The 14,422-nt window shown below is 36.1% G+C and overlaps 1 protein-coding gene across 1 annotated transcript in view; it reads left to right on the top strand.

Moving 5' to 3' along the window:
- Positions 1-13,315, top strand: part of MMP20 (matrix metallopeptidase 20) — a 45,271-nt gene extending 31,956 nt beyond the window's left edge. The window contains exons 10-11 of the mRNA XM_037151874.2: positions 11,738-11,841; positions 12,879-13,315. Of these exons, the coding sequence (XP_037007769.2) occupies positions 11,738-11,841; positions 12,879-12,979 (205 nt within the window). The 3' untranslated portion in view covers positions 12,980-13,315. The remainder of the gene's footprint in view (positions 1-11,737; positions 11,842-12,878) is intronic.
- The last annotated feature ends 1,107 nt before the right edge of the window (positions 13,316-14,422 follow it).

The raw sequence follows: 14,422 nt of genomic DNA, 5'->3' as shown, positions 1-14,422 counted from the left end.
GAGGCTTACCAGCCAACACAAGAGCTGCATGAAAGATTTAAAATTCCTGTAAATTTAAGGCTGTGGAGGGAGGGGGTCTCTGAGTTTAATGATGCCTGATAACCCCCAATGATACAATACTGAACCTTTCCAACTGGACTTCTGCAAGTGTCTATTAAGAAAAAATCTTTAGTAATAGAACAAATTCATTAAAAAGTCAGTCTATGGCATTAACTCAAATGTTAAAGAGCACGTTTTGCTGTAAGGGAAGGAAATAACAGTAGACACTTTAACATCAACCTTCCTAGATTACTGAGACTATGAAGTGATATAATGCACACAGGCACCAAGCACATTGCCTGGCACATAGTAGATGCGCAAACTATTCAATAATAGTAGGAGCTTATATGGTAATTACAAATAATTGCTTTAAAAGTTGTGATAATTAACCAATGATTATTTAAAACTCAGTATTTCTCTGAGGGGCAATGCAGTCAAAGAGGTTATCAAAAGGGGTTTTCTTTTTAAAGGGTGAAGGGCCCTGACATTGCACTGAAATTACTGAAATAGCAAAGCATAGACACCCCTTTCAACAAGGAAAGTCTTCCACTTTACACACTCCAACACACACTGGTTTATGCACTAAGAAATAAGATAAACACCCCTGACTTACAGCTCGAAAGTTCAGAAAAAGCTGTTGTATCAGCTTTATTCAAACCCCATTGCCTGAATTCCACACATTGTGTTTAGTTAGGTCCTTACATATATGACTTTGTATTGTCATGGAAAGTTCTGTATCACTTAGAAACTTCATTCAGCTCCTAGTAACAGAGACCCCAAAACATTGTGACTTAAACATTAAGGGTTTTGTTTTTTCTCATATATGTAACGTATTTAAAGTTTTAGGGCTGATAAGGTATATTCATGGTCATTAGGAGCCCAAGTCTTTTCTAACATTTTATTCTGCTTTTCTTTTTTTTTTAATTAAAGATTTTGTTTATTTATCTTTTTTATTTTTTTTAAATTAATTTTATTTAGTTATTTTTCAAGTACAGTTTTTTGCCTATTTTTCCCATCCCAACCTCCCCTGCCCCTTGCTCCCCACCTCCCTCCCATTTCCACCCCCCTTAGTTCTCGTCCCTGTGTCCTTCCTATTTGTTCCTCCAAATCCCTCTCCCTTTTTCCCCTTAACTTCCCTTCCTTCTCCCCTCTGGTCACTATCCCCTTGTTCTCTATTTCAGTGTCTTTTTTTTTTCTGCTTGCTTGTTTGTTTTGTTGTTTAGCTTCCTGTTAAAGGTGAGATCATATGGTATTTGTCTTTCAGCACCTGGCCTATTTCACTCAGCATAATGCTTTCCAGTTCCATCCATGTTGTTGCAAAAGGTAGTAGCTCCTTCTTTCTCTCTGCAGCATAGAATTCCATTGTGTATATGTACCACAATTTTTTGATCCATTCATTTACTGATGGGCACCTAGGTTGCTTCCAACTCTTGGCTATTGTAAATTGTGCTGCTATGAACATTGTGGTGCATAGGTTCTTATTCTGCTTTTCTTAACACATGGCTTGCACTCTCATGGTTGCCATGAGATTCGAGGTGGCCAGTGGCACTTCAGTCATTACACCTCTTGTCTAAGCAAGAAGAGGGAAGCCGGGAGGGTGAGGGGAAGACAAAAGAGAAAAATGAGACAATAGGTAAAGCACATGGCCACACTCAAAAATACAGAAGGCCACAGCCTCAAGTTATAGACCAAGAGTCTACTGTAGCGACATCCACTGACAGTGAGTTAGGACTTATCTCCTTTAGTCATTCTTTAGGTTTTTCTTTGGTCCTCATGCTAGTTCAGTCTGTGGCACAGATAGTGTACCAAGGAAAGAAAAGTCTCTGGGTATGCTTGTTGTCAGGGAAATTCTGCATGAACTTCCAAGGCTTGGGGCCAGTTTTAGTGAATGAAGTGCCATGAGAAAGCCATTGAAGAACTTCCTCCATTGAGGACTAAGGGTTGGCTTGGGGCCAGGCTGGTTTAAACTCTTAAGAGTGAGAACCCACATATCAGCATACTAGTAACTTACAAGAAAGCAGCCTCCAGAAAATTACAAAGTGAAATCCAAAAGGGGCCTCCACCATGCTGATGCCGTTACATGCTACATCATGCAATGATATACTGGTTCAACTTTACCAACTAGGGCCACTTCCCCACAAGTTCATTACTTTTATTCCTTCCTTTCCTCCTTCTAGCAGGCCTCAATGATCCAGGCAATTTTTTGTCTTTACACTACTTCAACCACCTATGGCTAATTTCTCCTGTAGATGTTCTCCCTTGCCTGCCAGTAGCAGAGCAGAGGCCACACCAAGGAGTGTCTGGGGGTGTATCCGTTCCATCATTCTTTGAGATGGTCCCTGTAAAGTACAATTGATTCAATGTAGGACACGGTCCTCCACATTCTCTCCCTGTGAATGCCCCTAGAAGACTGAAAATGGATCTGTTTCTTTAAGGACTTACTGTTAGTCACTATAGAGAAATAAATAACAAAAATAAGAAACATGGGTAGTGGTCAAAAATCTTGTCTTTCAGTCATCAATTTTTTTAAATGCATCACAAAATAACCACATTCAACCTACATATATTGGGCATAAGTACATGTCAGGCTTTGTACCAGCAACTGACACCAGAAAAGGCACAGAGTTTGCTGTTTAAGGATGGGGTGGGGGGGTAAGAGAGGCTTAATCTCAGTGCTAACAGCAATCATCTGGCAACCTGCCTCACGTGTGTCTCTGTTTCATCATCTTCAAAATGGAGATAGGAACAGTATCTATTTCATAGAATTGTGGGAATGAATTTTAAAAATATGAAATGTCTGTCACATAATAAGTTCTGAATTCATGCTGGCAGCTATTAATGCCCTCATCAAGTCTTACAGCTGAGAGTAAATATATGGATAAATAATTAACTGCAATTCATAGAAGCCCTGACAGAAGACTGCACAGGGATCAGTGGGGCAAAACAAAGAGGAAATAGCCATGAAAGAATTCTTAGAGGAAGCAATGACTGAGTTTCGTCTTGAGACTTGAGTAGGAGTTTCCCAGTCAGGAGGCGGGAGGGGTGGGGTGGCTTCCAGGCAGAGAAGCAGTTAAAGCAAAGGCGCCGAAGCATGAAATAGCCCGTGTTTGTGGGAAAGGCCTGAAGAAGTTCACTATGACTAAAACATGGGCTAGAATGAGAGGTGTGGCCTGGGGATAAGCCGGGTATAGATCATGGTGGGCCTGTGCTCTTAAAGGGAGATCATAGGTCTTATGCTCTAAAGATGAGGATATCATTAAATATTTTAAATAAAGGAAGGAGCCAATAAGATTTGTTATAAAAATATCATTCCAGCAGCAGTGTGACTATATTTGAGGGGACAAGATTAAAAACCAGTTAGGCCAGAAGTTAGTGGAAAACAAATTCAAAGTTTAAAGAAAAACTATTTCTCAAAAGTGAAGGCAAAATAAAGACATTCCCACATAAACAAAACTGAAAGAATTTATTGCTAGTACACGTGTCTTACAAGAAATAGTACAGGAAGTTCTTCAGGCTGGACATAAATGTCAGCAGGCAGTAATTTAAATCCACATTAAAAAAAATACCAGTAAATGTATTACATAATTATAGATAGTATAAATGTATGTATCTTCTTCTATCTTCTCTTAGCTGATCTAAGATTAGCTGTATAAAATGATATGTATATAATTATATTGTTAGGCCTATCAGATACAGAAATACATTTGCCAATAACAGCACAAAGAAGTTGGGTGGGAGAAAAACTGTACTAGGGCTAAGGAAATGGCACAAGAGGTAACTCAGATTCACACAAATAAAAGAGAAGAACTAGAAATGATAAGTAAGAGTTTAATATAACAAAAGCTATAAGTATATATTTGCTCTTCTTTCTTCTCTCAGCTTATTTAGAAGACATTAAAGTATATAAAATAGTAATTATAACAGTATATTTTGAGGTTTGTAACACACGCAGATGTAATATGTATAACAACAATACTACAAAGAGAGGGGTAGAAAATAGAATTACATAGGAGTTATGTTTCATATCCCACTGGAATTAAGTTAATAGAAGTAGATTATGGTAAATTTGGGGTAGATTATGGAAATATGGTATACAGTTTTCCCTATAGTAACCACTGAGAAAATAACTTTTAAAAATGTAGTGAAAAAATATTTTAAAAATTAAAATGGTACATTAAAGTTTTTTTCACTAATGCAAAATAAGCACTAAGGAGCAATAGAGGAACCAAAAAAACATGAGACATGCAGAAAATAAAAAGTAAAATGGCAAATATAAGTCCAATTAATGATATTAAACATGAATGGATCAAACCATCTAATCAAATGGCAGAGATTATCACACTAGATAAAAAAAATCCAACTATAGCCTATCCACAAGAGACACACTTTAGATTTAAAAATAAAATAGATTGAAAATAAAGGGATAGAATTATTTTATTCCATTAATTTCAAAAATCAATACCAGAAGAAAAACTGGAAATTTTACAAATATGTGGAAATTAAATAATATACTCTTAAACAACCAATAGGTCAAAGAAGAAATCACAAGGGAAATTAAAAAATGCAAATGAATGAAAATGGAAATACAACATATTAAGAATTTGTAGATGCAGTGAAGGCAGTGCTCAAAGAGAAATTCATAGTTATAAAAATACTTATATTAAAAAAGAAAAAAGATCTCAAGTTAATAACTTAAATTTCCACCTTCAGACCAGAAGAGAAAAGAACAAATTAAACCTAAAGCAAGTAGAAAAAAGGAAACAATAAAAATTGCAGTGGAAGTAAATGAAATAGGTAATATATAAGCAATTTAAGGAAATCATCAAAAGAAAAAAGTTGGTTCTTTGAAATCACCAAAATTAACAACCTTCTCAGTAAATTAACCTTTTGAAACAGAGAAAACTCAAATTATTAGAATGAGAAATGAAAGAGGGGACATTAGTTTCAATCTTATAATGAAATACTACCAACAATTGTATGCCAATAAGTTAGATAACATGAAATGGACAAATTTTTAGAAAGATACAAAATGATGAAACTTAGTCAAGAAGAAATAGTCTGAATAGACCTATAACATGTAAGGACATTAAATTCATAATAAAAAAGGTACCCACAAAGAAAGGCCCAGACCTAGAGGGTTTCACTGATAAATTCTACCAAAAACATTTAAAGGACAAGTAATACCAATTTTTTGCACAAGCTTCAAAAAATAGAAGAGAATGAAACAGTTCCCGACTCATTGTGTAAGGCCAGCATTACCCTGATACCAAAGCCAGACTGAGGCATCACAAGAAAATAAAACTTCAGACCAAAATCTATTATGAATATGGGTACAAAAATCCTCCAAAAATACTTTTTAACCAAATCTCGCAACATAGCTAGAGAATTACATAACATGTGCAAATGGGATTTTCCCTGCAAATGCAAGGTGGGTTTAATGTCTGAAAATAATATAATATCCCATATCAATAGATTTAAAAAATAATTATCTCAGTAGATGCAGAAAAAGTATTTTAAAAGATCTAACAGTGCTGTGTGGTAAAAACAGCAAACTAGGAATAGAAGAAAACTTTCTCCACCTGATAAAATACAGTTAATGAAATGCCCACAGTTGGTACCATATTCAGTTATGAAATCCCGTATGCTTTCTCCCCAAATCAAGAAAAGACAAAAATTTCCACTCTCACCACTTCCAGTCAGATTATACTGGGGATTGTATGTAGGGCCATTAAGCAACAATTAATGAAGTAAAGGCATCCAGATTGAAAAGGAAGTAAAATCATATTTATTTTCATGTCAGATGATTTTTTATATAGAAAAGCCTGAATAATTATTTTAAAATAACTATTAAAATTAGTAAATGATTTCAGTGAGTTTGCAGAATATGAGTTCAATATACAAAAATCAATTCTATTTCTATCCACTTCAGTGAAGAATATGAAAAGTGAATTAAAAAACAATTCCACTTATGATAGCATCAAAAAGAAATTACTTGGATATAAATTTAACAAAAGAAGTTGAAAACATAATCTGAAAATCACAAAACATGTCTAAAGAAGTCAAACAAGATCTAAGTGGGAAAATATCTCCTGTTTATGGATTGAAAGCCTTAATATTTTTAAAATGGACATACTCCCCAAATTATTTTACAAATTTAGCACAATCCCTATAAAAATACCACTGACTTCTTTGTAAGAATTGTCAAGCTGACCTTAAAATTCATGTGGAAATTCATAGGACCCAGAAAAGCCAGAATATCTTGACAAAGAACAAAGTTGGAGGATTCAGACTTTCCATTTTCAAAACTTGCTACAAAGCAACATAATGAAGACAATGTGATACTAACATAAGGATAGACTTATAGATCAATGGAATGAAATTGACAGTCCAGAAACAAACCCATATATCTATGGTTGATTTTTGATAAGGATGCTATGGCTATTCAATGGGGAAAGAATAAAATAAAATTAAGAATTAAAGCAGAATTAAAGGAATAAATGGGCGCTGGAGTTGGATGTGCTGGTGGGACCCAAGAGTGGAAATGTCCAGCAGAGAGCTGAACATACAGGTCTTAAACTCAGAGACCTCAGGCCGGAGAGATAAACTTGGATTCATCATACACTCAGGAGGTAATTGAGGGCATCACTATTTTTCCACATTTTACAAATTCTCTGTTCCAAATCTTCTCCCTTCATGAGGTCCTGGTTCCTGGACTCTCTCCTAGGATAGTGCATGGCAGCTTCTCACTCCTCTCCCCTCCCTTCACTCCGGCCACTCCCCGCTCTGCCCTTCCTTGGTGTGGACTGCAGAGGCTCTTTCCTCCAGGAAAGCAGTGTGATTCCTGGCGAAAAGTGGATGATTAACTTCAAAGGAGATTTCAGTTTTCCATTTCACTGGGAAAATCTCCTTGAAGAAACCTTCTGAAAACCTATATCTTAGGTACCTTATTAAAAATTCCCCTTCTTGCCTTCCTCACATTCGTTTAAAGCATCTGTTAACAGACACAGCTCCTCATTTAGTGCTTTCAAGGAGGTAGAAGGGAGTCAGTTTTGCCATTGTCATGTGATAGAGATTACCACAATCAAAACTCTAACAAATCTGACTTCTGAGTATTAAGTTAAACAACATGCAGGCACTTTACCAAAATAATCCCAAATCCTTGTGTTGCAAAGATTGAGAACAAGATACTATATCTCAAAAAACCATATCATATACCTATGGCACCATGACATTGCTAGTGAAGTTTAGCTGACAGTAATGATTTATTTAATATCCATACCCATTAATCAATATAAATGATAAAACAAGTGCCCATAAAGGAAATAAACTTCATTATAGGTCAATTAATTCTACCTTGAATTTAGGTATTTTAGTTGATATTTCTCAAGACAAGACCTCAGTGATAAGAAAATTATATACAATTGATTTCAGCAGGTAACTTGTATATAGTAAATTCACAATAAAAATTTTGTTTCTTTTTTAATGAATTTAAAATTAAAATTAAGCTAGTATTTTATTTATCTTTTTTATTATGTTAGGAATCTAACACAGATTCAATGTTGATTCAATGCTAACACATAAACAATGCTTAGTATTTTCTCAATTATCTCATTTTCCCATCAGCTTCCTAAACAATCTTGAGAAATAGGTATTGCAATTGCCATTCAACAGTTAAAATCATCACATCAGAGAGACTAAGTGATTAGATCAAGGTCACACAGTTAAATATGGTCCACCTTAGGCTCTATTTCATGTCCTCTGAGTCCAAATTCAAAGGTCCTTCCCACTCACCACATATAGTCATTCTTCATTCACTTCACCATTTATTTATTTACTATCGATTAAAATACTCACATCCATGACTCTTACTCCATTATATAATTTCCTTTTTTTTTAACCCTCAAGAAAACCCTCAACGTACCCGGCAGAACCAGTTGTTTGGTTAGCTGAGTTCTGCCAGATACACAATATTTTTCAACAATTCTGAGGGGAAATCATGCACAGAACTAGAGATAAGAGACTCAGCATTTGTTCCAACTCTCCTGGCCATGGGCAGGCCTACATCAATGTTTTTAAGCTTTAGAAACAGCCAATTAAAATCACTCTCATTATACACATGTATCTCCTGTCCTGTGCACCGGAGTTACATGTATATTTAAATAGAGGTCTCATGTGCCTTTCACTAACAGAGATGACATGTCTCTGTGAGTAGTGACTGTCAATGATGGCACTCTAATCCTAAAACAAAGTTAAATAAATAAGAAATGTGTGTGTGTATGTGTGTGCATCTTGATTGTTTTTTAAGCACATGCAACTTCTTAGATGGTTCTTAGCCAACTTAAGGCTGCCTCCAAAATTCAGGATTCAGATGTGCCATTTATATTAAGACGGTTGACATATGGGAGCTGACTGTTTGAAACACACTTCTCAATCTTAATACCTTCTTTGCTAAATTTTCTGGACTCCCCCCAACATTCTCCAGCCCTTCTTTCTCCACCTCTTTGCAACTTTGCCTACCACTGCAAAATGCTATCCTGATGAAGTGTGTTTAAAGATTAGGTCAAGATTAAACTCACCAATGACTTAAAATCCCAGATTGAATCTCCAAGTTCACTTAACCTCATACTAGTCAGTCAGAGTGAATGGTTCTTGGTGACAAATAAACTATAAAGCCTTATGGTTTGAACCTGCCCTGAGTGTTTCCGTGTGTGTGTGTGTGTGTGTGTGTGTGTGTGTATAAATTGTCTCTCCTCCTTGTGGCCCAGAGGAGGAAGCCAGAGTTCACAGCCCGGAGCACTCTCCCCCAGTTAGAGAGCCAGCAAATAACAGAGTTGGAGTTCAAACACAGAGCCATCTGACTGTACATGTTGTGCTCTTTGCTCTGTAATAGAAATCCTCAAATATTTGTCCACAAACCAAGGGCTAGCTCATCACGAAGTTTTTATAAGTCCACAGCACAACAAGAACAGCATGACGTTATACTCATCTGAGATGTGCGTCAGTATAGAAACACATTATTGGCAAGAACCATCTTTTATTTTGTGATTATGTTCTTTCTGCCTTTTGGGCGCTAATATTACTTTTCTGTGTGAAATTGTAATGAAAATAGGTGGCAATTTTTTTGATGATGTGATGGTAATGTTCTTACTTGGTAAAATGAAAAGTAGGTAACATTCTGTTGGTTTTGCAGACCCTGTCTACATAAAAGTTTCAAATGAAATATTAATATGTTACCATTTAATCTCAAAGTGGTGGTTTTTGTGTCAGGCTGATAGTCTTAACTAGAGTTTGTTGAGAATAATACTCTTTGAAAGCAGTGATAGGCCAGGAGGCAAGAGGGCAGAAAGGAGGAGAGACTGTTAAGTACACAGGTGGAGGAGGACATGGAGGAAAGAAAAAGTAACTTCACAATTTTGCCAAGGACTTTGCCTGGGGTTTTATAAATATGACTGACGATTAAAATTTGCAATTGGACATTGCTTCTCTAAAATGTCTTCTGAGACTTTATCTACATATTTATTTATTTATTTATTACCTGTAGTTGGAAATACAGAAGATTCTCGTTTTTAGCACCACTCATTACAGGGCACTAAGCAGACAGATAAAAAGAGAAAATTTTCTTTTTCAGATATTTCTATTGAATCAGTAGTCATTATATTCTCTTTAAACTGTGTTTCTGTATTATTTCAACTGTGTCTCTGTTCTCAAGAAAAATTTTTGTTCTGTCCTTTCCTACTTTCCAGACTTCTCCATCCAATTTAAATAATCATACACGTAGATCCCAACTTGTAATATTCTCTAGTCAGTCACTTGTTTGGAACTCGGAATACATTTTGCCATAAAACAATAGAAGTGGTAATTAAGTTGTCAGAATCTCTCATAAATGGCTGATAAATATACACAAAGGCAAGGGGCTATAATTATAATAGTTCAGTTTTGAATCCTCTATTCAGAGCAAACAAAAGAGGATACAGATATGAAGGGCATTCCACCATTTTTCCTGAGCATAGTTCAATAATAGGCAAAGAATTCAAAATAAGGTATATTCTCTGTTATCCTCCCATTGTGATTATCCCTCTGTCTATACAGACCTGCTAAATGCATCTCAGTGACTTTGTTTTCTTTTGCATCCCACGCCCCAAATATTTTAAGCTTAACAATTATCTTCCTCACTGCCCCCCAGTCAAAGCTTTCATTGCCTCAATACAACTGTCTCAGGGAAGCAAGACAAGAAAAACAACCTATTGAACAAAGATTAACATGTGAACAACCTGACTTCTATTTCTAGTAAAGAACTCAATTTCAGATTCTAGAACAAAGTGAACAAAAACCGTCTAGGTTCTCAGGGAAACAAAGTGCCTGGGCTGTTTCTTTTCTGTTTTTTTCCCTCCATTTTTTTCTCTGACTCCACTCCTTATACCTTGCAATCATTTCTTCTAATAGTGCCCAGGTGCCCTGTCCCCATGCAGTGTGTTGGCACATCTGAAGATGGTAAAATACAGTAAATGGTTTCCATTTTCATTTGTGCCACAGTAAAAGTCCTACTGGCTCTCCTGGAAAGGGAGTTAGGGAAGGTTAGCTTCCACTCCTGTCCTCAAAGTGCCACAGAGCAGCTCAATCCGGCTCATTTCAGCTTGACTACTTTCCCAAAGTTTGAGGTCTGCTCAGTATCCTAAGAGATCTGTCCCCAGGCTGGTATTCACAGACACATGACAGTACATTTTGGGAGAAGGTGGGTATAATTTTTGTTGCCACAGGAAACTGTCCAGTGGCTCAGACACCAGGAGAAATTATCTAACCTTTTGGTGGGAAAAAAGTTGGGTGTCTGCCCCGGGAATGTCATCATTGGAAGCTGTGTGCTGAAAAAGAAGTGACTTTCTTTTACTTTAAATGAAGTCTTCTTAAAGAGGTGAGAGACTCTGTCTACATGGTGAACTCATGAGTCATGATGATTCATAGATGCCAGTCTGTTTTACAAGGCGGGTAGTTTTGATCACAAAGAGATGTATTAACCAAGCTTCAGAGTTATTGCTGAATGGTGGTTGCTGATCCAGAAAAGGATGCCTGATTTATTCAGTCAGTCATTTAATCTTTCCAGCCAAAAGCAATTTAGTTCAATTAAATTGATTTAAAAGGCAAAAGCTCAGACATTCCAGGTTTTCTTCTTTCTTATCTTTGCCTATTGATCTTTCAAACATTTGTTCATTCATTGTACATTATTTATTCAATGTCACCTCTACAGGTGCATAAGAAGAAGCCCTTGAATAAAAGCCCCTTTGAAGGACTCTCACCTGTTTTGTGAGCCAAGAAATTCATACATGAAGTGGGGGCAGGGAGAGAGAGAGAAAGAGAGAGAATAATTAAAACAGTAAATAAAAGTGTGAAAAATATAGAGAGTTTTTGAAAGGCAATATTTTTTAAAATTAGGGGAACATGTTGCTATGATATATGGAATAACTAATTCTAAGAATTATATCTGACAATTTTTTAAAGAAACTCTTTAAAGAAGGTAATGGTCCCAGTATCTCAGGAACCTGGGAGAATAGTGACAGAATGTGTGTGTGTGTGTGTGTGTGTGAGTGAGAGAGAGAGAGAGATTTAAAGTAAGTTGTAAGAAGCTCTGGCTAAATGTGCTGGGCCAGCACAATGTCATCTACAATCAATAAAAACCTCTTTTATGAAATAATACTTCTTCTAGCTATGATGAACGAAAAATGAGAATGGAAAAAGACTATCCAAAGAACACAGAAGAGGAATTTTCAGGAGTAAATGGACAAATAGATGCCGCTGTGGAATTAAATGGTGAGTGTTTACACCCAAAACTTTGTTGAAATGGTAACAAGAAATCTGGGCTCTGCTTTAACATAACAGAAAATGGGTTTCCCAATGGGAGTGCTTCATTCTTACCTTGGGCCCTGAGTCCCTTATAAATTTAGCTAACCAGATTAACCACTAGAAAGAATAACTATACAAGGTCTGCCATCATGCTTCTCTCTTGAGAAAGGAAAGTTTTAAAAGCATAACTTCAATTCAGTAGTCAGCTGCATTATAAAGTTTACCTGATCAAAATTATTGTTTTTATCTTTAAATGCACATCCTCTCAACTTTCCCAAAGCCCTTTCCCACCCCAACACTCAACTCTTGAACTTTAACACATAGTTGGGAAAGGTGAATTGAGTTGAACCAAGTTGAAGGAATTTAACTGAATCTTCTGAACCAGCCAGTCAACATGTTCTTTTTGAGAATCTAGCACAGACTGAACACTTCAGAAATGTAAAGACAGTTCCAGGTATGGTCTCTGCCCTTGCAGAATGGTTAATGTCTTTTGGCAATGCCCCTTCATTGCTCACAGATGAAATTACTAAAAAAACAATACGATCTCTAATTTGGCATTGAATTGTGCCATACCCTTCCCAGTAAGAGCTAGAGATGATCAAAGAAAGAAAAGATCAGGACCAGCATTTGTATTGGAGATTTCATGGTGGGACTTTGGCTGGGTCTTCAAGAATGGCTAAAGGTTTGACTAGGGAAAGGAAAGGTCAGGGGACTTCCTGGAGGGGAACAGCCAGAGCAGAAGCATCAAGCACAACTGAGCTTGACTCATTGGAGAAGGCTGCAGCTTGGCTAAAAGAGAGACAAAGATGAGAGGTGACTGAGAAGTTAGAGGTGTCAGGTTCTAGGGCTCTGTGACAACTGCACAGAGGATTTGGGAACTGCCACCTGACACATTCCCGATTCCCTTTTGATACCACCTCAAGAAAATTACGATTACAAATCCTCCCATTTAGAACTTTGCTAGTCATTTTCAGTAACCACAATTTCAACTTTGTCTCTTTTAGGCTACATTTACTTCTTTTCAGGACCAAAAACATACAAGTATGATATAGAGAAGGAAGATGTGGTTAGTGTGCTGAAATCTGGTTCCTGGATTGGTTGCTAAATATTATAGAAAGGTCTAGTCTTTCCTAAGGAATGAAGATGACTGCAAGTGGCTGGTACCTGGATCTGAGGACTGAAGCAGAAATTAGGGTAGGGATTCTTCCTATGGCCTTCAATTCCAAAGACAATTTAGAGTTTACTGAAAATAATTGTGCTTCTAAATTTTTCCATAGTTGTGGATTCATCATTTTAATCCAAATGAGAAATTCCTCCTATGTGGTCAACTTCACATAAAGTCAGAATCAACAAAGGGTACTTACTCCTCAGTTAGACACCCATTATTTTTTTCTTACCTAATATCTTGAAGCAAATTGATAACTTTTGGATTTTTTTTCCAAGAAGGACCTACTTGTGGATTCCCTAACATGTACTATAATTTTTAATAGGACATGTAATTACCATACAATTATAATTATTATACGCAAGTAGTGGCTTTTGTGGCCTTAACATTTATTATGATAAATATAAATTTATCTGTCTGTACTTTAAACATATCACAAACAAAATACTGTATAAGTTTTGTTTTTCATTATTTGTTTGTTTAACTATGTATACTCACTGGTCTTTGAAGTAGGTTGTGGCAGGAAAACCTATTCAAGTGAATTTCCATACTAGGCAAGAAGCTCTTTGCAAGAAAAACTTTTAACAAAAGCCAATTAAAACGTTGTACAAGAACATTAGTCATTTCTCTTTTCAGTTAATATTTATTAGCTTCTATCACATTTTATTTGGCAACAAATTCTGTATCCCTATAAAAAACTCAAACCTTGAGATAGTATTTCAGGATGCAGACCCAGAATAAATAATAGTAATTCACTCCATTTCCTGCTTCCTGACAATAAAATACCCTCTGTGAAACCCATTAAATGAGGTTCTTATGAACACTTTATTTAAGGGAGTTCATCTTTTGTTTCAGTTTTTCTCACTTCAAACTAAACCTTCTTTTTCCTCTACCTACTCACTGATACATATAAAATATAGCTGTCTGTCATTCTGATGATATTTTAAAAATTTTACCCTCTAGAATGTAAGGATTCTAAGACATGGTAGTAGTTCTAAAATTAGATCATAAAATACATTTAACATCTGCAGTGTTCCACAGATGTTAGCCATTATTGTTATCATTATTTATTAAATTTATTTCAAATACTCACTAAAACACTTAGTATTCTTAGTATTAAGAAGGTATGGAGGAGTTACTCAAGGTTACTCTAAGCTTTCCATCTGTTTTCCATTATTGAAAGTGGCTATTTACAGTCCACACATTGAATCTCTTAACTGCTGAAGAAAAGTCCAGTATGCTCATTTTCCCATGTCAACTACTGCTTATAGAGTTAGAAAAGTCACTTTTGCAAAAAACAGTCGGCTGAGGAGAACTCCTTAATACGAATAAACAGAGAGAAAATGGTCTGGCAACTCCTTTTAATGGTCCGGCAATAAAGAA

The sequence above is a fragment of the Artibeus jamaicensis genome, unplaced genomic scaffold (assembly GCF_021234435.1).
Source record: "Artibeus jamaicensis isolate MK-2021 breed Jamaican fruit bat unplaced genomic scaffold, CSHL_Jam_final contig_585, whole genome shotgun sequence".
In the NCBI taxonomy this organism is placed as follows: domain Eukaryota; kingdom Metazoa; phylum Chordata; class Mammalia; order Chiroptera; family Phyllostomidae; genus Artibeus; species Artibeus jamaicensis.
The sequence above is the reverse complement of the archived record's forward strand: the minus strand, read 5'-3'. Positions and strand labels throughout refer to the sequence as shown.